The 26,549-nt window shown below is 40.4% G+C and overlaps 1 protein-coding gene across 4 annotated transcripts in view; it reads left to right on the top strand.

The window, feature by feature from the left end:
* Positions 1–26,549, top strand: part of LOC138753387 (echinoderm microtubule-associated protein-like 5) — a 182,360-nt gene that overhangs the window by 101,991 nt on the left and 53,820 nt on the right. For all 4 annotated transcript variants that reach the window (XM_069916317.1, XM_069916318.1, XM_069916315.1 and 1 more), the window contains 6 exons: positions 10,987–11,080; positions 16,517–16,617; positions 18,370–18,572; positions 19,366–19,477; positions 22,359–22,486; positions 25,531–25,672. In XM_069916317.1, the coding sequence (XP_069772418.1) occupies positions 10,987–11,080; positions 16,517–16,617; positions 18,370–18,572; positions 19,366–19,477; positions 22,359–22,486; positions 25,531–25,672 (780 nt within the window). The remainder of the gene's footprint in view (positions 1–10,986; positions 11,081–16,516; positions 16,618–18,369; positions 18,573–19,365; positions 19,478–22,358; positions 22,487–25,530; positions 25,673–26,549) is intronic.

Below are 26,549 nucleotides of genomic sequence, written 5' to 3' on the forward strand. Positions count from 1 at the left end.
TTGGATTAGTTTTCACCCTGCTTGCCATAGTTTTCTCGTACCTTCTTTTAGCTTTCCTAATTCCTCTCTTAAGATTCCTCTTACATTCAATGTATCTTTCAAACATCTCCTTAACTCCATGCTTCTTATATCTAATGTACACCTCCCTTTTTCTTCGAACCAAGTTTCCAATATTCCTTGAAAACCACGGCTCCCTCAAACCTTTTGCCCCTCCTTTTAACCTAACAGGAACATAAAGCTTTTGCACTCTCAAAATCTGATCTTTAAAAGACTTCCATCTCTCTACTACATCCTGCCCATAAAACAAATTGTCCCAATGCACACCCTGCAAGTCCTTTTGCATCTCCTCAAATCTAGCTTTTCCCCAATCAAAAACCTCAATCCTTGGCCCTGATTTCTCTCTTTCCATAATGACATTGAAGCTGATGGCATTATGATCACTGGACCCGGAGTGCTCGCCAACACTAACCTCCGTCACTTGACCCATCCCATTTGCCAACAGTAGATCTAACACTGCTCCTTCTCTGGTCGGCACCTCTACATATTGTTGTAAAAAACTATCTTGCACACATTTCACAAACTCTAACCCATCCAGTCCTTTCACAGAATGTGTTTCCCAATCTATATGTGGAAAATTAAAATCTCCCATAATTACAACCCTGTTCTTATCACAAATATCTACTATCTCCCTACAGATTTGCTCCTCTAGGTCTCAGTCCCCTCCGGGTGGTCTTTAATACACCCCTACAAGTGTAACCTCTCCTTTCCTACTCCTCAGTTCCACCCAAATAGCCTCCGTGGATGTGCCCTCTAATCTATCCTTCCTAGGCACCGCTGTAATATTTTCCCTGACAAGCAATGCAACCCCACCTCCTCTTGCCCCTCCGACTCTATCACACCTAAAACAACGAAACCCAGGGATATTCAGTTGCCAATCACATCCCTCCTGCAACCATGTCTCACTAATCGCTACCACATCATACTTCCAAGTATCAATCCACACCTTCAGCTCATCCACCTTTTTTACTATACTCCTGGCATTAAAATATATGAATTTCAGAGATTTCCCAATTTTTAATTCCTGTTTTCCCTCATCTTTAATAACAACATTATTTACTTTTCCTGCCAATTGCCCTTCATCTTCTTCCAGAGCATTTCCCTTCTCTATCACCTGCCCATCCATATTCAAATACTTACTACAAACTTTCTTTGTTTGCATTCTAACCTTCTCCTTACTGCTCTGTACTATTTTGTTCCCTCCCCCCCAACCATTCTAGTTGGAGACACCAGAGATTTGATGCTGCAGCTTGGCTGTGCCAGCCACCTTGCGACTTCTGTAAATGGCATCTGGGAAAATGAGGCTGCCTAGCAGAAGAGGCGATTACTGCTCATGGGCATGTCAGCTGCAATCTGTTCCTTAAAGACAATCTCTTGGGTACTCAATTTCTGGTGGATTCCAGTGCAGACATCTCTGGTCCAACCTACTTCTCAAGAATGCAGACAACCTAACGTATCACACGTGTTCTATCCACCACAAATAAGTCCCATATTCAGACATACAGCCAGCTATCACTGACGCTGGATTTTGGGTTGCGTAAGCCATTCAGTTGGGTATTCACAGTTACAGAGGTGGTGAATTCCATTTCAGGAGTGGATTTTCTATCACATTTCACCCTCCTTGTAGATTTAAAGAATAGCTGTGTAGTGGACCACTGTTCTTGTTCGCATTTCTCATCCATCAAAGGTCATCACCCATCTTCCAAGTCTCCAGCCATCTACCTGCCCATTTCAGAGATGGTTTAAGAAACCCGTGGTCCCCCGGTATCAGCATATGCACGTAAATTGCCCCCGTTCTGCTTCAGGATAGCAAAGGCAGAATTTGATCATATGCAGGAGCTGGGAATTGTTTGTAGGTCCAGTAGCTGCTGAGCATCCCCACTGCATATGGGGATGTCTCTGGGAGATTGACAACCATGTGGTGATTACCATGCATGGAATAATGCCACCATCCCCAATTGTACAATACTCCAAATTTGCAAAATCTCTCAGCCAACCTGCACGGTAAATGGGTATTCATTAAAATAAACTTGCTGTGTGCTTACTATCAGATTCTGGTGGAACTTTCAGATATTGCAAGACGGCAATGATTACTCCTTGGAGGCAATCCAGAGGAGGTTCACCAGGTTGATCCCAGAGGTGAGGGAGTTGACCTACAAGAAGAGACTAAATCGTCTGAGAATATACTCACTTGAATTCAGAAGAATGAAAGGAGATCTTATAGAAACGTATAAAATTATGAAAGGGATAGATAAGATAGAGGCAGGAAAATTGTTTTCACTGGTAGATGAGACCAGAACTATGGGACACAGCCTCAATATTGAGGGGAGTAGATTTAAGACTGAGATGAGGAAAAACGTTTTCCCACCAGAGAGTAGTGAATCCATGGAATTCTCTACCCAGGGAAGCGTTGAGGCTAAACATATTTAAGGTTCAGTTAGATAGATTTTTGCATAAACAAGGAATTAAGGGTGTAGTGTGCGTCGAAAGAACCAAAGACTTGTTGATCCAAATCAAGGCTTTTATTAACTAAAAGACTGGAGCATATCACAAGTAGGTCGACCAGTCCAGAAGGACCTGGTCTGGCTAGGAGCAATCAAAGACCTGCCAGTAGGTGTGGCTACACTCTCACCCAATCACAGTCATCCTACACTACAATCTGTACATATACACATTGGTGATAGAGTCTGTACTATCACAAAGGGATATGGGGAAAAGGAAGGTAGGTGGAATTGAGTCAATGATCAGATCAGCCATGATCTTATTGAATGGCGGAGCAGGCTCGATGGGCCCGATGGCCTACTCCTGCTCCTATTTCTTATGTTTGTATTTTGAGTTTCTCGGAAAGCTGTTTGGATTACGGAATGTAACTCGGTTTCAGCAATTTATGGATCCCATCCTCTCTGGTTTCAATTTTGTTTACTTACATTGATGACATCCTTGTGGTGAGTGTCAATGAACAGGAACAAAAGATCATCACTCGAGGAAAACCTGCTTCTGCAGCCACCTGTCCAGTCCATTCAGAATTTTACATGTTTCAGTGAAATGCCCTCTCATTCTGTATGCTAACCTCTTACTTTGGCTGGTTTTTCCTTTCCCAAATAAGAACAGAATTGCACATGAGAGTCCAGGTATGCCAAATCATTTAAATACTCTTGTATTTAGAACCTCTTGCAATGAATGTAAACATGGAGTGAGACATTAATGGGGAATTAACCAGTTAAGGGCCTAATGGAAAAGGAAAACAACCAGCACTCTGGCATCAAATGAGGGAAAATCATGATTGACAGTCTGTTTTGTTACTCATATCCCTGACATCAGCTGATGCTGGCGTCCTGATTAAACCAGTGGAAAAAGGACAGCAAAAGCTGTCACTGTCCCAGTTAAAGATGCCCCAGTGGAAACAGCACAAACAGCTTCCTATCCGAAGACACTCCACAGCTAATTAACTGGAATGGTAGTGGATATAGTGGATAAAGGGCTACTGACTGGTGTACAAGGACAACCAGTTCACTTGTGCGGCATTTCCAAGCTGAGGGCCCTGCAGGATTTGAGATGGTGGGAAAGCTTTGGGTCTCAGAAGATGAGAATAGTTTGCATCCAAATTATGGAGGTGGAAATGGGTAAATTTCCAAATTAAGACCTGAATGATACCTGGAACTTGCTGCATCTATGTTCCATTTATGGTAACTGTGACCTCCTGAACTCCTGCTGTTAATTTTGGTAACTGATGTTGCTTTCACGCACCTGTGATTGCTTAGTTATTGCTCTTCTGGTTTCAAACTTTCATATCTTCTTATCCCCTGCACCTTTTTTTCCCTATTCCCTGGCCTTGCTCAAGGGTGAGATGTCTCAAACAATCAAATCACATAATTTCTGCTTAAAACACTAAGTTTGAATGCAGATACTTTGTCAAGTTTGGCTCAAGCCTGAAATGTTGGTTATATATCTTTGCCTCCTATGGACATTGGGACCTGTCACATTTGTGGCCCGAAATGTGAAATTGATAACACCATCAACACATGATTTACCTGTTGAACATCAGCGTGTCTTTATTTCTCTGCTTCCATTATTCCTCCATTTCGCGTCTGCATATAACACTCGCATGCCCTCTCACTTCCGGTCAGGTTAATACCTCAACCTCTATCTGCATACATCTCATGCATATTCATTATCATGACAACCCTCCTTTCACCAGAAATAAACTTTATATCTTTATGTGTCTTAACCTTTCAATCTAAGTGTATATCTCGTATGAATATCACCGAACATAATACATTGCTGTGTTTCTTTCTGTTTAAATGCAAACACTTTAACACTATCAATAGCATTTTTCTGCCTTCAAACCAACAAAAGCAACATCAAATTCCCTCTTCACAAAATGTAATGTAACCATGTTATAACCAAATGTAATATAATGGCTCAACATTTCTTCTGTAGTTATACTAATACAATGGTCACCTCATATGCAAAATGTACACGTTTAAAATTATACTTTTTTTTTTCATTTAATACCAAATAGTCGACCAAAACAAAAATGCAATTCTTACAGCACTCATACATGTACTTTATGATGTATTTATCAAAATCACTGTCCAAATGTTCCCCTTATCATTCCTCTTCCTGCATCAAAATATTTCTGATTGTTGGTTACTGTTACTGATGGTCCAAAGTCAAACCACGTCAAGTATAAAATAAATGTTGGGCACACAGTTTTCTTTTTCTAATAACGCTAAACACAACAAAACAGCGATGATCCAAGTAATCATAGCACAACTTCGCAAAGGTCTCTTTCTCAGAGTTCGCGAAGGTTTCCTTCCTGACATCCACATATACACATTCACTGCATGTTTCACAAGGGCAGCGTTTGGCGTACACCCTTTTCATTATTTCTCTTTTTTTTCACAATCATCACACATTTCCACTTTTCCTTGGCGTGTATCATTACTGCGCTTCCACCGAATCAATGCACTTTTTTTTTCTTCATCGAAACTCATTCCAACTATCACAAACTTTCACTTTCATGATAATGTGGGCACAATTAGAAAAATGGTGCAAAATCTTCATATTGCTTAGGTGGTTTCCTGTCCTGTCTCATCCTTCCTGCAATGCTACTGTCGCGACTTGGTTGCTCACCCTCAGCACCAGAAACACTGCTTGCTACGGCCTCTGGTGTTTCTGGTACTCTGGCCACTTCATCGGGAAAACTGGTAACTACCTCTGAAACGTTGTCTGATCCCTCAGGTTGAGCAACTCATACTGGATTTCCAACCACTTCACTCGGTGCCACTCTATTTTGGTACTTTTTGACACCAGACACGTTTCTTTTGTACAGGACTCCAGCTGGAGACCTGACTGTCACCATTCTGCCGCTTCTGGATACAACAGTGTAAGGTTGATGGTAATAAGGTGTGTCTAGCTTACCACCACTCTCTTGCCTCACAAGAACATTATCTCTGGGCATGATGTCTGAGTACCTGGCCCCACGTCTCGAGTCTGCATCCAGCTTTGCTGCCCCCTTCTTTTCAGCATCGTGGTCCCTCATCTCCTGGTCATCCCTGATTTCCTTCAGTTCGGGCATTTTTGTGTGGATTTTCCTCCTGAAGAGTACTTCTGCTGGACTTTTTCCTGTGGTTGCATAAGGGATTGCCCGATAGACAGCTACATGCTTCTCTCCAGTTCTGTCCTTCTGCATGAGCGATCCATAGTCGTTTTTTGATGGACTGATTTTGTCTCTCTACTCCATTTAGGAGTTACTTTGTGATGGTGGATGCCTGTGGTGCTCATATATTCAGCAAATGTCTCTGAGATGAACTGTGGACCATTGTCAGAGTATAGCGTAACAGGCAATCTATGTCTCGCGAAGATCTCTGCCAACGCTTATATCGTTTTTTCAGTGGTCGTTGACCTCATCACAGCGTACTCATAGTATCTGCTGTAGTAGTCCACCACTACCATGATTGACTCGCCAGTTGGTAAAGGTCTGAGAAAATCAACAGCTGCATTGATCCACGGACCTGTCGGGAGTTTCGTACTCCAGATTGGCTCTGGGGGATTACTCCTACTTGTGAGTTGACACCCATGGCAGGTTTTGACAAATTTCTCCGCGTCTTTATCACAACCTGGCCACCATACTTCTGAGGTTTTGCTTGGTACCAACAATACCTAGGTGTCCTTCATGAGCTAATGATACGATCTTTGGTCTCAACCTCTGTGGTATCACCAATCTACAACCCCTCAACACACACTGCCCGATGCAACAAAGTTCATCTCTAATGGGAACATATGCCTTGTGAGTGCCCTTGTCCCATTATCCACTTTGGATACATTCTCTAACTTCCATGAGTTCTGGGTCATGTTTGGACTCTCTCTCGACTTCCCTTGTTATCACAGCTCCCGGTGTCAACTGGATAGCTACGAAGCATACAAAGCTCTCTGCTTCTGTCCCCAGTTCTGACTTGGATTGTGGGTATCCATCTTTCAACAATCTGGACCGGATCAGCAATGTTTGCTTTCCCAGCAATGTGGACTACTCTGTACTTGTACGGTTGAAGTCTGAGCACCCGTTGTTCTATCCTGGCACACGGTTTGGACCTGACGGCGTAGATCACCAATGGTTTATGGTCCGTGATGAGTTCAAATTCAATGCCATATAAATATGCATGGAATCTCTCGCAGGCCCATACAAGTCTGAGTGCTTCTTTCTCTGTCTGAGAATATCTCCTTTCAACGTCTGTCAAAGATCTGCTGGCATAGGCAATGATTCTTGGTCCCTCGTCATGCATCTGGACCAACACGGCTCCTAAACCAACAGGGCTAGCATCCACTATGACTTTGGTTGGTGCATCCGGATCATAATATCCAAGAGTATCGGCATTCGTCAGACTTTGTTTCAGAGCTGTGAATGCTTCCTTCTGCTCAGGGCCAAAATGGAATGGTACACCTTTCCTGGTTAGTTTCCTCAGTGGTTCTGCCAGTATAGCAAAGTTAGGGATGAACTTTGCGCAATAATTGACCAATCCCAAGAAACTCCTCATCTCCGTTGCATTCTGGGGTTCATGTGCATTGGCAACAGCTTTCACCTTGGCATCAGCTGGGTTCAGTCCTTCCCGTGTAAGCCTGTGTCCCATGAAGACACTGAACTGGCACTTGTCTCCATTCACAGTAAGGCCTGCCCCCTGTAGTCTGGATACCACAATCCTCAACCATCTGTCATGCTCTTCCTGTGTAGCTGCATGGACTATGATGTCATCAGAAATGTTGGCGACTCCAGGAATGCCTTGAATCACTCAATGGATTTCGTATTGGTAGATCTCAGGAGCTGCATTGATGCCGAACGATAGCCTCTTGTACTGGTACAATCCACAGTGAGTCACAAATGTTGTCACGTCCCTGGATTCTGGGTCCAGCTCTAGTTGATAATAGCCCCATTTTAAATCAATTTTTGAGAACACCTGACTGTTTGTTAACTCCTGGAGTACTTCTTCTACTGTTGGTATGGGGTGTCGTTCTCGAATTATAGCTTCATTGGCCATCCTCATATCAACACAGTCTCATGTCACCATTTGGTTTGGGCACGATCACTACTGGGCTGACCCATTGCGTTGAATGTTCTTCAGGTTCAATAATGTCTTGCTCAATCAACTCTTTGATTTTGGCCTCGTCTTTCCCACTAAGTCCAACTGGGGTTCTGCGCACTGGTGGCGTCTTGGGTTTGACCGTTTTGTCCACTGCTAGCTTTCGTTGTCGACCTTTCAGCTTTCCTACTCCCTGGAAAACTGCGGGGAATCATAAACGAGAACCACTGAGGAAACTAACCAGGAAAGGTGTACCATTCCATTTTGGCCCTGAGCAGAAGGAAGCATTCACAGCTTTGAAACAAAGTCTGACGAATGCCGATACTCTTGGATATTATGATCCAGATGCACCAACCAAAGTCATAGCGGATGCTAGCCCTGTTGGTTTAGGAGCCGTGTTGGTCCAGATGCATGACGAGGGACCAAGAATCATTGCTTCATATCCTCGTATGACTGAACTGAATTAACACGAGCTCCAATATGAAGTATTGCCAGATCTTGCGCCACGCGTCTACTCAGCAATGGTTCTCCCCTCTCATCTATTACAACAAACTCTGCTTCGGTGTGCTTGTCACCAGCTTCAACAGTCGCAGTGAAACATCCAATGGTCTGCAATGGCTTGGTTGCTGTGTATGGATACAGTTTCTTTGAACACTCCTTTGATGTACAAATGATCTTTTTTTTTTCAATTTCTCCCATAAGTGTCGGTCAATTACATTACTGTCACTGCCTGAGTCTACAATGACCGGAACTGTCACATCACCAATTATCACTAGGACTTTCTCACGATGGTCATCATTCAATGTAAACTGATAGTATTTCTGCCCATCCTAGTTGTCGTCATCTTCGTCACTTTCTGGGTCACCTATATGGCGAATAGTGCCTTGCTTTCTCTGTCCATAATTGACTTTCTTTCCAGGAGACTTTCCTTTCCCCTAAGCTTTGCCCTTAGAAGCTGTACTCTTCCCATTCTGGTTTGCATTTGACTTGCTTTTGCACTTCTTTGCAAAGTGGACTTTACCTCCACACTTTCTACAAACTTTGCCTTTTGCTGGGCAGCATGGGTCTTTTCCAAAATGACCTCTGTCTCCACCACTGTAACACTCCAAATCACATGTCGGCATATTTCTTGGCTGGCTATGGCTATGCAAGAGCCTATTTACTTGTTGACCAAGTTTGTCTTTACTGGGCTGGCTTGAGTTGTCTTTCAGTTTCATGGTATGAAATTGCCCCTCAACAGCCTCTAATGCAGCAACAATTGCTAAAGCATTGGTAAGTTTCAACTCACCCCCTTTTTCCAGCAATCACCTTCTGAGTTTGTCTGATCTACAGTGCTGCACGACTTGATCCAATAACTGGTTGTCCAAATCAGCTGCCATGTAATTGCATCCAACAGCCAGTTGTCGCAATCTCATCACGAACTGGGTGACCGTTTTCCCATCTTCCTGTTTTGTTTTCCGAAACAAATGGCATTGAAATGTGGCATTCGGTGTCACTACATAGTGTGCATTCAATACATCTACAGCTTTCTGGTATTCCTCCTTCCTTCCAGTATTCAAAAGCATCTTAAAAGTTTCCTGAACTGCAGGTCCTGCAGTGAAGAGAAGTAACGCCCTCCGCTGCGCTTTCTGTTCCGGCGTACTCCCATCGAGAAAAAGGCCATGACTGTCGGCATAAGCTTCGAACTCTTCAAGCCATGCCTTCCACTTCACACTTACAGTGCTTGCATCGCCCGTCGGGTCAAAATGAGGAACACCGCGAAGTGCTAGAAATTCAGCTCCAGTGACTGCCATGATGAAACGTTCCAGCTCAAAGCCACAGATTCAAAATCCAAAATGTTTCTCCTCGTCGCCAATGTCACATTTGTGGCCCGAAATGTGAAATTGGTAACACCATCAACACATGATTTACCTGTTGAATATCAGCGTGTCTTTATTTCTCTGCTTCCATTATTCCTCCATTTCGCGCCTGCATACAACACTCGCATACCCTCTCACTTCCAGTCAGGTTAATACCTCAACCTCTATCTGCATACATCTCATGCATATTCATTATCATGACAGGACCTGCTGAGTTTGTGTATTTACTAAGTTTAATGCTTATTTATTCCTGTCAAAATTTTCCACAAGGGTAATTAACCTAGTTTATAATTGATCAATGGTGATCATTGTTTTTTGAATATTTTATTTTTGATTTTCCAAGACTCACAAATCCAAAACAACTGTACAACCTTCTGAACAGTGATATTCAGAGTCCATTTCTCCCCTCCCCTCCACCCTTCTCCTTTCCCTCCTATACCCTAATACCACAAGGAAAAGATTATGTAAATTAAACAAACATAAAGAACCAAAAATATAAAGGAACCAAATATAAACCAAGAGTAACATAAAGTAAAATGAAAAGATACTAAACAAGAGCACTTCATCTGCACCATGACCCACTTCATTATTAGTACAGATTATTGCTGGCAAGGAAGATGGTATAATGTTAATGTGAAATGGTGCATTTTCATGCACATTTTACAGACCATGTGATATGTTTAACCAGTTGTTGACACTTAACAAAGTGTAGTGAGTTTGAAGATGCCCTATCAAGTGCTAAGATAGAAATGTTTGAAATTCTGAAGGGATGCAACAGACAGTAATCGGTCGTTAGTTTCTCGAGAATAAGAGGGATTTTAAGAGACATAAAAGTGAGAATGAATTCAAGGGATTTATAGTACAATTATTTTTGTGTGTTGGTTTGAAAAAGTGGATTTTCATCGTTGCTTAAGAAAAGGATTGTGATAGGAAGGTGAATAAAGCAATATAGTGGAGAAAGTAACAACATGGAATTGGGATTGCAGCTCACATAGATGAATAGATACGAATGGATTAACTAAATGGACTAGTTCCTGTCTCTACATGTTAAATTTTGAATAATTTGGAACTATTATCTTACAGAGTTCAAATTCTTGGTAAAATATTGATACTAAAGCCCAATGAAATCAGGGAGTTATAGGTACCTGTGACCCAGTGTCTGATTTCTTGCCTCCTGAACTTGAAAGATTAATATCAATCTAATATTAATATCAAATCTATTGTCATACCAGAGAAATTACCATCCTTAAATATTCAGGAACTACAATTATCTTTTTTTCATTTACTTGTTAATTTCCTTCCACTTTTCATTCATTAGTTTGGTTGATATTTTGCCAAAAGCTTCAAATTCTTGATGGATACTTAGTCATTCATCTTTTGGACCCAAGAAGGGCCAGGGAAGTTCAAATGGGTAAAGTTTGCAAATATATTGCCTGACATAGAATCCAGCATAAAATATGATTATTTTAATAACTGTTTTGTGTATATTCCAGCTGATGGAAAGCGTCTGGCATCAGTAGGGCTGGATGAAAATCACACAATTGTTCTCTGGGATTGGAAGAAAGGAGAAAAACTTTCTTCGGTAAGGTAGGTATTTAAATCTGTTAATGCAGGATCTCTTTTGGACAATTATTGGGCATATAGCAGACATAACCTTGGCTAAATTATTTTCCTGTGTTTAGTGTGGAAATCTAATTGTGTTGTGCTATAACAGTTCACCTTCTCATTTGTAAATTTGTACATTGCAGTTGTAAAATTTTATCACAGGGCATGGTATATCATATGTCATTTTGTAATGTTGACTTTTAGGATTGTGGTGAATTGCTGTATTCCTGATTACCTGTACCTGTGGCTCCTCCCTCTTTGACCTTGTTTAAAGCCTCTAAAACCTTGACCCTTCCCCAGGTCACAGCACAGGACGAGATCCCTGTCCATTGTGATTTGGCCTCAGCCTCTTGAGTTATTTACTGCGTGTCAATTTTATTTACAATTTTTTGTTTTAATCGGCAACAATGGACCAAGTCCTGAAACTTGACAAACTGGAAATCATCCACAGTCGCCTGATGCCTCAGACAGCTTTGAACTGGCTACACTGCTTCGAGATCTTCCCTCAAAACTCAGCTGACATCATGGCCACCAACGCAAGCAGACTGGATCTACTCTTCTCCCAGGTCGGACTCCAAGTGTTCCTTATGATCAGGGACGCCACCATGTATGTGGAAGCAATGGATATACTCAAGGGACAATACAGGGAGAAAGTTAACGAGGAACACACCGGGCACGTGCTGGCCACCACAGACAGTGACCAGGTGAATCGGGTGATAAGTTCCTCCAGACCCCACAAGGACTCACATGGGCATGCAACTTCCAGGCAGTGTTGGCTGCCAAAAACACAGAAGTCCTGATCCAGGACACCTATGTTACAACCATCAGGTCTGACTACATGCCAGAAGTTACTAAAGCAGAGCAAGTTAGACTTGAAAGGGGTTATCGAGGTTCCGAAGACGCTGGAGATCGCCCTCTGTAATGCAGAAGTGTACTCTGTGAATGGGCCCAATCGGGATTGCCATCCTGGGATGTGGGTCTACAGACCACCTTCCCACTACCATGCCTGATTAATGAGCCCACCACAGCCTCTGCCTCCCAGGAGCACCTGAAGAGCTACTTCTGTGGCCAGGCAAAATAGACCCAAAAACCCTGCACGGCGAGAGATGCGACATGCTCCAAGTGGAAGAAGAAGGGGCATTATGCCAGAGTATGCGGATCACAGCCCTCCATCTCCAGCACCACCGTGTGTGCACCATGGCAACCGCCATCTTGGACACCAGCATCTTTGGGGACCACCACGCTGCGACATGCAGCTGCCATCTTGGATGCTGCCGACTTCTGGGGAGACCCATATCCCCAACCTGTGAACCGGGGGGTGGCAGTCCACGGACTGACCCTGGCCTCAGTGATTCTGGATCATAACAGCCCTCACCAACTTGCCTGCTCTGTGATGGACATCTCCATCAATGACCATGTGACTAAATGCCTTTTTGATAGCAGGAGCGCTGAGAGCTTTATTCATCCTGACATTGTCCAAAGTTACTCCCTTGAGGCAAAATCGGTCGCCCCCTAGCCTCAAAGTCTCACTCTGCAGAAATCTGCAGCTATGCTATTGGTGATGCTGACCATGCAGGACATGGCGTATAGTAACTTTAAGCTTCTCATTATGCCACAGCTCTGCGCGCCAGTTCTGTTGGGGTTAGACTTCCAGTGCCACTTAAGAGTTTCACTATGCAATACAATGGTCCTCTCCCACCCCTCACAGTCGGCAACCTGGAATTCCTAAACTGGCCATTCTGCCCCATCCGCTCATCCCCTCCCTCCCCTGCTGGCCCAACTACCCTCCACATCAACCCCCCCCCCCCACCGCTGTTCACCTACTTCACTCCCAACTGTAAGCCAATCACCACAAAAACCAGGTGATACAGTGAGGAGGACAGAGTGTTTATAAAAGCAAGTAGTGCTGGTCAAAGGTGGGGGTAAACACAGAATGGTGACTGTGCATCCAGCTGCACACACCCTTCCTTGCATTATGGATATGGTCAACCGAATCGCGCATTATTGTGTGTTCTCCACAATAGACCTGAAATCCGCCTACCACCAACTCTCCATCCGCCCTGAGGATCGTCAATACACAGCTTTCAAGGCAGATGGTCATCTCAAAGACTTTCTCAGGGTCCCCTTCGATGTCGCCAATGACGTTTCTGTCTTCCAACGGGAGATGGACTGGGTGGTAGATCAAAACAACCTGCACGCCACCTTCCCATATCTGAATAATGACACAATCTGCGACCATGGCATGAACCTCCAGAAATTCCTCACCACTGCCAAATGCCTGAACCTAACCTACAATAAGGATAAGTGTGTTTTCTGCACTACCTGACTGGCAAACCTTGGCTGAGTCGTGGAGAATGGGGTCATTAGACCCTGACCCCAACCGCATGCAGCCTCTTCTAGACCTCTGTCTTCCCCACAGCCTCAAAGGCCTGAAAAGATGCCGGGGATTCTTTTCTTATTACGCCTAGTAGGTTCCAAATTATTCAGATAAAGCCAGTCCCCTTATCAGGTTCACTTCCTTCCCCTGATAAATGAAGAATGGGCAGCTTTCTGCTGCATAATGGAGGACATTGCAAAAGCTGCAACATTTGCAGTGGATGAATCTGCCCCTTTCCAGGCGGAGAGCAATGCATCCAATATCAACCTGGCCACCACCCTTAATCAGGCAGGCCACCCTGTTACCTTTTTCTCCTGCATCCTCTAGGGCCCTGAAGTCCAACATTCCTCTATAGAGAAGGAGGCTCAGGTGAGAGTTGAGGCATTATGGCTGGAGGCAGATGTTTGACCGTGCTTCAGATTGTGGCTTTCTTATTCATCAATAATTAGCAGGGTAAGATAAAAAATGATAAAATTTTGAGATGGAGGATCGACCTCTCCATCTACAACTATGACCTCCTTTACTGGCTGGAGAAGCTCATGGAACCCTCAGATGCCCTGTCACGAGGGACATGTGCCTCAAAGTCCTTCATAACGACCTCATGCTGTTGTCACAAGATTTTTTCACTGTATCAAATCTCTGAGCTGCCATCTGATATGGTGAATTCAGGTTCAATCATATGTTTTAAGAGTAAATTGGATAGGTATATGGATGTGAGAAGACTGAAGGGTTATGGAATGGGAATAGCTCAATGGGACTAAGGAGATGTTTGGCACAGATTAGAGGGGCCAAATGGCCTGTTTTCTGTGCTGTTGCATTCTAAGGTTCTAATTTATGATAAACATCCCTTTTTAAGGCAAAAAAAACAAGAAAAGTAGTCCAACCTTCCCCAACAAGAAAAGTTAAAGATAGCTTTGATCAGAAAAAAAGGCTTATATTGTCCTAAGAATAACAAGCTGGAGGACTGAGAACATTTGCAAAGGATGACCAAAAACTTGAGAAGGAAAAGGAAAGAAGAATGCGAGAGGAAAAAACAGCAAGAAACAAAAAAAGTGTAAGAAATTTGAAAAATTTGTAAAAAAATTTAAGATCTGCTGAAATTAACATGCCCCTAACATACTGAGACAGGAAAATTATACAAGGCAATAGCAAAGAAATTAAACAAGAATTTGGTGTCAGCCTTGATGGGGGTTGGGGGGATAAAAGCATCAAAAATCTCTGAGAATTAGTGTAGAATAAAAGGTCTGGAGCAAATAATTAAAAGAAAGAAAATGTATTTGTTCATTCAGATGCCTTTCTGTATGGCGTGGATGATCATATCTCTCCAACTCTGACCCTTCGAATTGTAGTTGATGCCTCCCCTGTTTCTAACAATGATGTTAATCCATCTCTCATTTTCATTCTCTGTCTGCCTCCTTCCAGCTTTCCGGTTGTAACTAAATATTCTAATGTACCTTTTTGCATGATGTGTCCAAATGGTTTTTGGTTTTACTACCATTAAAATCATTGAGACTGAACTGGGAACTGATGAACTGGCATTCTGAACAAAGTAGCTATAGAGTTAGTAGATACACTGGTTGTCATCTTCCAAAATGCCATAGATTCTGGAGTGGTTCACTCAAACAGGAAAATAATCAAGAAAGGAGGGAAAGTTAAAAGGGGAGTAGACTACTTAGCCTAGCATCAGGAATTGAGGAAAATGGTGGAATCTATTATTAAGGTGGTGGTAATAAAGCACTTAGAAATAGGATTTTAGAAATTGGGATTCATGAAAGGGAAATAGTATTTGACAGATCCATTAGTTTGTTGATATTAAAAACATTAAAATGATAACAGGAAACTACGTGATGTGGTAAAATTGCACTTTTTTAAAGGTCCACCAATGTGATGCCAGAGGAGATTGTTAAACATATTATATGACATTTGAGGTAATAGACTGGAATAGGATGAAGATTGATTAAAATGCAGAGTGGGTATTTATGGGGCATTTTTAGTTTGCTAGTCTGTGATAAATAGTTTGACAGGAATTGGTGCTGGAGCTCAGATGTTTATAATCGATGCTAACGATTTGGATGCTGGGACCCAGTGTAATGTATTCAAGTTTGGTTTAAAAGTAGGTTAGCAGCTTGGGATAACAGAAGGATACAGAAAAGTTTGAGGGGGATTTAAATAGACGGTGTGGGCAAGAATGTGGCAGATGCAAAATAACACGTCATCCTAGAAAAGATTGCTAGAAAGAATTGAAAGGCAGAGAATTTTAAAAATGATGAAGGGTTGTAAAGTCTTGGTATTCAGAAGGATTTTGGCATCCTTGATCACAAATAATGCCTCATGCAGGTATTGGAAGGCAAATGATTGTTGATCTTATTGAAAAAGTATGGAGTAAAGAAGCTTAACTGAAATTGTATACACCTCTGGTAAGACAACCACTGGAATATTGACCCATCCTAAAAAATAATGTCATTGGAATTGTAAGAATGAAAAGAAGGTTCACCAGAGTTTTTCCTGGGATAGCTGGAGCAATAAAGCGGGCTGGGCCCATCCTCAAGTTTAGAAAAAAAATTAAAGGTGATTTCACTGAAATATAGATCTTACAGAGCTCAAAGATTAATGTCAGGAGATGGACTTTCAGGATTGAAATTTCTTCAACCAGGGATAGTAAATCTTTGGAAATCACTCCCCAGTCAATGAACATTTAAGGCAATGTTAGAATATGTGGGGAATTATGAGAATTCAATTGAAAATTTTGATCCATTTTTAAGTTTAGGAAAGGGGGAGGAAAATTAAAAAGGGGAGAAAAATTAAAAGCCAGTTTAAAAAAAAATAACAGCAGATCAGGCTGCAGCTGTGAAGGAAAATAGAGAGTCGATGTTTCGTGTCAGGACCTTTCGTCTTGAGTTTGGAAAAATGACTTGATGAAGAGTCTTGACCCAAAATGTTAACTCTCCATTTCCCTCCACAATTCTACTTGACCTGAGTTATTCCAGCATCTGCAATCTCTTGTGTCTTTGTCAAAGTGAAAGTTGAATTTGTTTCTTCAGAGGAAGTGCAGAGAAGATTTTTGTTGTCAAGTTGAATCCCTATATGCCAGACAAGTTGGTGACAGCTGGAATAAAACACATCAAATTCTGGCAACGAGCAGGTAGGACAGTGTTGCTACAAATTTTAAACCTGTAATATAATTATATTCCTGTTGCTGCTTTGTTTGAAATTTATTTTCCTCCAATACCAGCTTAATTAATTTCAAATGCAAGGATAGCAGGTTTTCTGAATCTAAATTTTGTTGGGATACATTTTCTGATAATGTTCTTAGGACATTATCAGAAACAAATTAATTATTCTTTACATCCCAATGTAATTATTAGCTTTACCAAACACATTGAATAATCATGTGCGAATTGCTATTTGGACTTTTTTCTAATTTAGCTAAATGGTTAAACAATGGTTTTATAAACCGTTTTTCATGGACATTTCTAGTTCCATTTTATTGTCACCTGATTGTGTTTATAAAGTATAAATCCTAAAAATCTGGACTGCTTGGGGATTGGGTTGGTCCAGACCTTTGGATTCTTGGGCAATACCTTTAAAATTCAAATTTAAAGAGGAATAAAGAAGAGACGAACAGGTAAATTTTGATAGTTTATTCATTAGTAAATGCATCATGTGTCATTTATCAAAATTAACAGTTTTATAGAAAAATAAAGTCAACACTTGATAAAAATGTAAACAAAAAATTTTATCTCTACAAAAAAATGTTGTAATGCTTGAAATTATGTTTAAAATGAAAATTGTAAAATACACATGAATTTCTTTGATTGCCCGTATTAAGCATGGTTGCTTGTTGCCGCTGCACATCTGGCATTGACGCATGCACGCACACAAATTCTGCTAAATTTAAAAAGTTTTTTTTTAAAGTTCAGATTCTTGGGTGATCTGGATTTCTGGCTTACAGATTTTTGGACTTCTACTGTACATGTACAACCAGACAAAATAGTGCATCTCTGGACCAAAGTACACACACACACAGACAATAACATGTATACATGGTGAACCAAAATAAAGATATATAAAAATCATTTATGGGTTTTTAGAATTGATCAACAATCTCACTGCCTGCGGGAAGAAGCTGTTTCCCAGCCTGTTCCTCTTCCCTGAAGGTAGTGTCTCAAAGATATTGGAGATTGGAATCTTAGGGATTCTTTGAGCCTTCTTTAACCACCGCTGCCTGTAGATGTCATCAATAGAGGGGAGAACCAAGTGATCTTCTCAGCAGTTTTAATCACCCTAAATACTGACCTCCAATCTAATGCTTTGCAGCTACCATAGCACACTATGATGAGGCCAGCTAGGACACCTTTATCGTGCTCCTGTAGAATGCGGTTAGATGGTGGCCGGTAGCATTGCTCTCCTCAACCTCCTTAGGAAGTGAAGGCTCTGCTCCACCTTCATGATCAATTAGACATTTAGGGAAAAAATAAGTTATTGACAAACACTTTTATTAAAGAACTTGCTTTTCACAATATATAAATGGAGAATTCATTTATGTAAATATGTCGAAATCTCCCATTAGTCAAATATTCCACATAAACTAATATGAAAGGTAATTACCATTGGTTGCTATCATTCTTGGTTATGAACCACCAGAAAGTTCTATAATTTTTGTTCAAACATAAAGGATTTCCAAACGGAGGTTGTGTTTCCAGCTTTTATGAGCAGTTTTTAAAAGATCCCCTCCATTTGGTCTGTCATAGCTACTCTCATCCCTCAGAACTTGTAAGTTCTGCCAAGGGCATTTAGAGCTGCAAATATATCTCTTAGTTTTCTGATTCTGTATCAGGAGCGTTACGATGTAGTTGCCTGAAAAGTTTACTGTTATTTATTTATTTATTCCAAGGAGGCGGGCTGACAGGAAGAAAAGGCTTTTTTGGAAGTTTACACAAGACTGAAACCATAATGTGTGTGGTATATGGTTGGACGGATGAAATGGTTTTCTCGGGCACTTCTACTGGTGATGTCTGCGTGTGGAAAGATATGTTTATTATTAAGCGAGTAAAAGCTCATGATGGACCAGTTTTCAGCATGCAAGCACTGGAAAAAGTAAGATCAAAAACTTAATTTTAAGACTATAAATTATTAAAACAAGACTTTCAAATTATATTTTTGGGCATTGTTCGGTTTTCATGATTTTTTTCCCCCAAAGTATCCATGTTGCATAACACAAGATCTGAATTATTTGTTCTCTAGTAAAACCTTATTGAAATTATGAAAATAATTTATCTTTTACAATTTCTGGTCACAATTGAATAAGATAAATTGTGAAAGATATTTGATCTCACTTTATTATCACACGAAAATTCTCAGTATGTTTTTCTATGTTTATTCCTCATTCAGTACTTTCCATGTTCTCTCAGCATATCCTCTCATTGACTTACAGTCATGCTTTGTTCCACTCCACCCCGCCCCTGCTTCATTCCATCATATCTCTGAACTTTGCTCCCATCATCTTGGGTTCTTGATGTTGTTCTGACATTGGTTTTTTGTGGACCTTGAGATTCTATCCACCACACCCAGTGCTACCATGTCTAACTTTAGTATCTAGATACAAACTCAGGAATTCTTTCTGTCCACTTGTACATCTTTATAAAAGCAACATTTAAACCAAGGTCATCACACAGCTTTATGTCATCGCTTCTGTTAGCACTTTGGCCCTGAATTAGAAGATTGTGATGTTAAGCTCTACCTTTCCACTTTGTCATCAAGGTGAGGAAACCTCTATGATGCTAAAATGAAATACTGTGAAGGGCATTAATGCCCTCAAAATAAATTTGGAATAACCATGCAAGAAAAGAGCTTGTATTTTTTTTATGCCAGCTTCTGCTTTCTTCTTCAGGGGTTTGTCACTGGTGGAAAAGATGGTGTTGTTGTACTGTGGGATGACACCTTTGACAGATATCTGAAAATGTATGGGATCAAACGTTCTGCCCTTGCCCCTGGCTCTAAAGGTTTGTTTATTTAATATAGTATATTCATAAATGATTTTTAAAAATGATACTAATCTCATCTTAAAATTAATATGATGAATGTTCATTAGTGATGCCAGTGTAGGGAGAGATGGTTACAATTCAGGCTAATTAGGTGCTAAAGGATTTAAATTGAATTGATAAATCGATAAATTTGATGTCAGATGTCAAAAGATGAGACTGAGGAACAATAAATATTACAAATTAAATAGGAAGGAATTTATGGACAGACAAATTAAACATCTCATGGGATCTGGAAGTGTTCATTATCATTGCCAAGAGAAACTGTTTTGCATGCTACTCAGACAAGTGATCTTGTACAGCAGCTACAGGACAATAAAACATAATTCCAAAATGTTTTGTTCCAGAGAAATTATAGAGAAAAGTACAGTTAAAACAGTACAAAGCCCATGTTTAGATAGTTTTGTCAGAATGCAACATCATATTTTGTGCATTGAAAGATCATTCAAGCGTCTGATAACAGAGGAGGAAAATATGTCCTTGATCTGGTGGTATGTGTTTTCAAACATGCATCTTTGAGAATGGATTATAGATGAGACACACGTATGGTGTATGGAAACAGTGTGTTTAACTCTTCTGGTTTGCAGGTTGATCACCAAACCCATCAAGGTGGGTACTGGTTTTACTTTGATTCAGAAACAAATGAGCATCAAGTTGAAAGTTTCGTTAATACATGCAAACATGATACATGAACAGATGAGGTGCAAATTGAGAACATCAATGAGGAATACATTTTGAGATTAGAAATGATAATCATTTTCCAAAAATTGAGATTTGCAGTTTTAATTTTTCATATTTATTATGACCATTCATCCATTACATAAAGGATATGGAGGCTTTGGAAAGGGTGTAGAAGAGATTTACCAGGATTAGAGGCCATGAGCCAGGGAGAGGTTGAACAAACTTGGATTATTTTTGGAGCGTCAGAGGCTGAGGGGAGATCTGATAAACTGTGATGATTGGGAACTGTTTCGAAGCGCATGTATCCATATGATATGGTGTACTGTTAAGTGACTTTGAAGGTTGGTTTAACTTTGGCTTTAGAGTGGATGTAACATTGGTTGAGGAGTTGTGCATTTGTCTTGTAGATTAGTTCCACATCAGAGGAAAGATCCTTGGAATCTGGGTGCAACATTGCAGCCAAAAAAAATGGGAATGAAAGTTCAAGAGCAATGTTTCAACTTTGCATGGCACTGATCTTAACTGTGACAGATCTGTTCTGGATTTCGTTAGGAGCATGGCTTGTATGCCATCTTAAGCCATATGTTTAATTAATGTTTTTAAATTTCTTCACGAGAAGAAGGACATTTTCAGAGGAAATTGGGAAAACAAAGGCCAAGATGTTACTGAATTCATGTTGAAACATTGTGTAATAATAAAAAATGAGGATATTGAGCTCACTGAGTTTGTGTAATGTTCTCTGAAGTCTTTTATGTAACTTGTACATGTGGACCTGACACCATACCATCTGTTATCTCAGTTCAGTTGCTAGTGCTCTTATGTTAACATTTATAATTGAAATGGCTTAGTGAATATTTATAATCCAGAATTCTACATATTATGGAGCTGATGATGCTGTTCGTCATTTTAGTTGAATTTCACACTCTACAATCCTAATCCCTAAATATGATTCATTGGGGTTGTCAGTCCTTTCATTTTACCTGCAACTTTTTCATGTTGTTGCTCTGCCCCCTTCATAAACTTTCCCCTCTCATCTGACTCTTCGATTGGCAACATTTGCTGGTTGTTACGTTTCCAGCCTTCCCATGACCACACAAATTCTTGTTATACTTTTAGTTACCCAATACCATTTAGAGCATATTTATTCTAATAAATAGAAAAATAATTATTAGAGTTTAACATGGACTTTTGTATTTGGTGAAAGGTTTCTTGGAAACCTATGTATTCTGAATAAATCTGATTTCAAAGTTCAAATTTATTGTCAGACTACATACATGATATCACATACAACCATGAGATTCTTTTTCCTGTGGGTCAGTCAGAATTTCTATTTATTGTTAAGTGTAATCAAGAAAGATAGGTAAACTGTGCAAATACAAAAAAAAAATAATATTCTGTAATAAATAATATGTAAAATAAGAGTCCTTGAATGAATCTCTGATTGAGTTTGTTGATTAGAGCCTGGTGGTTGAGGGGTAGCAACTGTTCCTGAACCTGGTGGTATGAGTCCCAAGGCACCTATACCTCTTTCCTGATGGCAGCAGCAAAAACAGAGCATGATCTGAGTGGTGTGGATCATTGACGATTGCTGGTGTTCTCCGATGTTCGTGGGGAGAGTTTTGCCTGTGATGTACTGGGCTTTGTTTACTACATTTTGTAGGGCTTTCTGCTCAGAGGTATTGGTGCCTCCATACCAGGGCATGATGCAGTTTGTCAGTGTACTTTCCACTATACATCTATTGAAATTTGCCAAAATTTCCAATGCCACAGTTATCCTTTGCAATCTCCTGAATAAGTAGAGGTGCTGTGTGCTCTCTCAATAATGATTTTAGTATGATGGGGCCAGAAAAGGTTCTCTGAGATGGTGACTCCCAGGAATTAAATTTTCTTGCCCTCTCCTCTTCTGATCCCCCAGTGATCATTGGATCATACACCTCCAATTTTCCTTCACCTCCACTCCAAAATTACAATCTGGATTAAATGTATCCCGCTTTGCTATTTTTTTTCTTTGTACAAACTTAGCCGATCTGCAGTTAATTTATAGGATATATTCCATTTCCAAAGAATGTACATGATGCAAATGCAATTTTCTCCAATGAAGAAATTAGTTACATTGTAATAATTGGTCAAATCAGAGTGCAATAATGTTTTTATTGTTTAGGTCTGTTAATAGAAGACAATCCCTCGATTCGTGCCATAACTTTGGGCCATGGCCACGTACTTGTGGGGACAAAGAATGGAGAAATATTAGAAATTGAGAAAAGTGGTCCAATAACCTTACTGGTTCAGGTATTTCAAACTGTTGAACAATTCATTAATGATTGTTTATTAACAAGACCATAGATTTGTTTTATTCAAGGTTACAAAGAAAAGCCCTTTGTGCCATTTCCTCAGTTTACCGGATATAGTCTCAGAATGACCTTGACTTGGAATGAAATTATGCCAAAATGTTTATGGTTCATTGGAACAGACAGACAAATTACTGAAAGTTATACCGTAGGTTAACAAAAAAACATTAATAAAAATAAATATAGGGCCTGGGCTCATTTCCAGAGGGATAAAATTGAATTATGGAGAAATTACGTCAAGCAGCATAGACTATTCTTGGTTTGCTACTTATATTACTGGCTTCTATTTCATAGGAAGGCTGTTGAGGGGAATCCACTCCACTTGTATTTATCTCAGGGATTGAAATGTTCAGGGCCAGTTGTTTAACTGCAAGCCATGGCTGCAGTTACTCTACACGGCAGTGTCCTTATCCCAAGAAGTTTAATTTACTCGTGGCATCAGAATTCACAATTCACAACCACAATTTACCCTTGTAATGAAACAGTCCATGCCCACCTGCAACAAAAATTAGACAATATTTGAGTGTGAAATTTAATCCGGCCAACGATAGTTATCAAGTTTTCCGTTATTTAGAAAGCACACGAGATATAATATTCAATGATGCTCGAGGTGGTCAACATACTCAGACAAAACCGTCTGCCTCTTTATTATACCATCCACCACGCAACATTCACTCCCTTCTAAGGCAATTTACATCTCCAGTGTGTATTATCTAGAAGATACCTTTCAACGCTTCACCAAGGCTTCTTCAGTAGTACCTTACAAAATGCAATCCAGAATTTGAGCAGTAAGGTCAAATGATAAATGCTTCTCAAGTCATGCTGCTTAAAGAAAACAAACTAGAAATAATAGCACATCTTTTAACCCTATGTTTGAGAGAATAAAATAAAAACTGGAGCTCATGCAGGAAATTATAGTGGCTGAAACATTGCAACTTTAGAAATTCAAAACGGGGTTTCTAATATTATTATCAGATCTATAATCCAGGCGTATGAAATCAGATTATTTGGGCAGGCAGCTCAGGTGTCGAGAGTGATTATTGCATTATTTAAAATGTAGTACTGGACATGATGTATGTAGGTTTTGTTAAATAGTGAAAATAGTTTACAATTTCTGGAGAAGTCTGCAAAGAGACCATTCTTGTCGAACAACAGGTCACATTAGGATATCAGCACTAGGTGCAAGCTCAACCAGCAGCTAATTGGCTCTAGGGTGCCTGGAATGAAGGTCGCCATGTCTAATTAACCACAGGTATTCCCTGACTTACCACTTATGAGACTTGCGGCCATCCATGCATATGACCACATTTTTATAAAGTAAAGAAAAAATATATAAAAAAATAATGCCTCTTGCAAAACGTTGACAACAGTGGTCATCATGTTGTGCTTGATGAATGATAATGTGGATACAGTGCATTTCCGACATATGTCCATTTCGAGATACGACCAGTCGGTCAGAACGGAACAAGGACGTAAGTTGAGGAGTACCTGTATTTGGAATAAGTGGAGATAATTCAGCAGACTGGTTCTGGAAACACTTGTGATATTAACAGCGAAGTAACCTGTTCCTTTTATTTAGTGAAGGGAAAAGGTAAAAAGAGGTTTCTTTGGGCCAAGAGTCACATGATAAGTATAGTTGGATTAAAGCTAGGAAAATGCAGAAATGGATTCCAAAATAAAGCTGTTTTTGGACAACCACTGTGAAGTAAAAGTGATGTGGCCTCTTGAAGATAAAGGGATACATCTCTTCCTTAAATAAGGACACCCAAGTACTTTACGTTTTGGTGCAGAAAATAATAAAAGAAGGGTTAAAGGCTTATCTATGATAAATGTTCAAAGAACACTGGATTTTTTCAGTCATGAGTACTGAAAATGGAAAATAACCCAGTCTGAAGTAATATACATTTTGTAATGGTGTAAATTGTGGGGGTAGGTATGGAAGAGACGGTGGATACACTGACCATCATTTTAAAAGGATGAAAGAGTGGATAATGCGACATTGTTTCTTTTTTTAAAAATGTGGGTGGATGTCACCTCTTAATTTCTGCAGGAGAAAAAGTATCATTGAGGTTACAAGTCAAAAAAATTGAAAGCAAGCAGATCACTGGGTGGAGTTTTCAGTGGCCATCGCAAAGAGTGGCTTTGTAGAACTAGCAGATCAACCACAGCTAGACTTGACTGCTGCAGTGCCATCAAGTGCAGTTAAAATGCTGGCAAGTTCCTCCTGGAAAAGATTTACCCTATATACTCGTGTAATAGTTGATTACCCTTTTCTGGCTCAAATATTGTGTTTTCTGTATGACCCGTACAAGTCTACCACCTCCCCCATTTTTGGTCTCAACTGCCTGTCCATCCAAGCTCCTGATACCCTGACTACTTGACCATCTGAGCTCCCAACGCCCAACCGCAAACCCTTGCCTCGGCCGCCTGCCCATACAAGCTCTCGATGCCCTGATCACGGATCCCCACCCTGGCCACCCACCCATTAGAGCTCCCGAGGCTCCAGCCACAGCTTCTCTCCTAGGCCCTGACCGCCTGCTCACTGGAGCTCCCGATGCCCCGAACGTGGACTTACTACCCAGTCCTGGCCGTCTGCGCTTCTGATGCCTTGAACAATGCAGATACTTACTGTGGTCAAAAGTATGTCCCCTGTAAAAGGTGACCCCCCCCACCCCCCCACCAAATTGATCCAAAAAAAAATCGCCTATTAGATGAGTATATATGGTATGCTGAAGACGTAGATTGCCATATGGAATATTAGTCTGCTATTTTAAAGGACTTCAGATGTAAAAAAAATTCAGTGGTGGTTCTTTAAACCACACAGCCATCAAGCTAAAGACTGTGGGGTTTTTTTTTAAACCGTGATCAAATTGTGAAATTATATTCATGAAAACATATTAAGTTATTGATTATGGTAGTAATTTTTCATGCATCCCTTGAAAATCAACATGACTAATAAAACAAATGTAAACATTTGTCTGGCAGGGTCACATGGAGGGTGAAGTCTGGGGTTTGGCAGTTCATCCCCATTTACCTATCTGTGCAACTATTAGTGATGATAAAACCCTACGAATTTGGGATCTCTCACCAAGTCAATGTATGCTGGCTGTGCGCAAACTAAGAAAAGGTACGTTGGAAATGCTCAGAACATTAGTTTTCAGCAGACATTCCAGTGATTGTATATTTTACACTGTCACCGCCATACTAAGGCAAATTTGCATCTTACAGCCAATCATCCATTGAAATCTGGTGGTGTTGACAATTGAATAATTAATTTTGCTTCCTTAATTAATAAAACATTTGTAATATTTGTAGACCAGAAAGACATATGGATGCAAATGCATAGTTTCCTGAAACTGGTGACAAGGTGGTGAAAAGAGCATTTATCACATTTGCCTTCATTGGGCAGGGCGTTGAGTACAACAGTTGGGATGTCATGTTACAACTATACGAGAGATTGGTGAGATGTCAAGGAGGATTAGGTGCAGTTCTGGTCATCTGGCTTGGTTACCCTTGTAATTGTGTTTAAGACCAGTTCCTCTTTGAAACTACATTGGATGAAACAGTCCATGTTCTTTCTAGCCTTTGTCAGCGGTACACAAGATTAGAGAGAGAGCTGCATGTACAGACAAGGACTGATCTTGACATGACATGTGAACAGCAGTACGAAGCAATGATAAATTTAATCCAGCTCATCTGTGCTGTGCTTTTCTTTTCTCGTGTGAGAATTTTAGAATGAATAGTTAATCTAACAGCCTGGTGTAAATGTAAGCTTTCTTTCTTCATGAAAAACTACAGATCTCTGGGGAAAGGGCAAGGGAGTGGAACTAGCAGGATTGGTACTACTTTCAGCTAGTACAATCCTGATTGGCTAAATGGCCTCCTGCACTGAAGTAGTCTTTCTGTGATTCTGTAAATTTTGCCAGTGATAACTTCAAGCAAAATTACAAATTCATTATTCAAAGTAACTAACTATAATCACATAGCTGACTAGAATGAAAACT

The sequence above is a fragment of the Narcine bancroftii genome, chromosome 2, assembly GCF_036971445.1.
Source record: "Narcine bancroftii isolate sNarBan1 chromosome 2, sNarBan1.hap1, whole genome shotgun sequence".
In the NCBI taxonomy this organism is placed as follows: Eukaryota; Metazoa; Chordata; class Chondrichthyes; order Torpediniformes; family Narcinidae; genus Narcine; species Narcine bancroftii.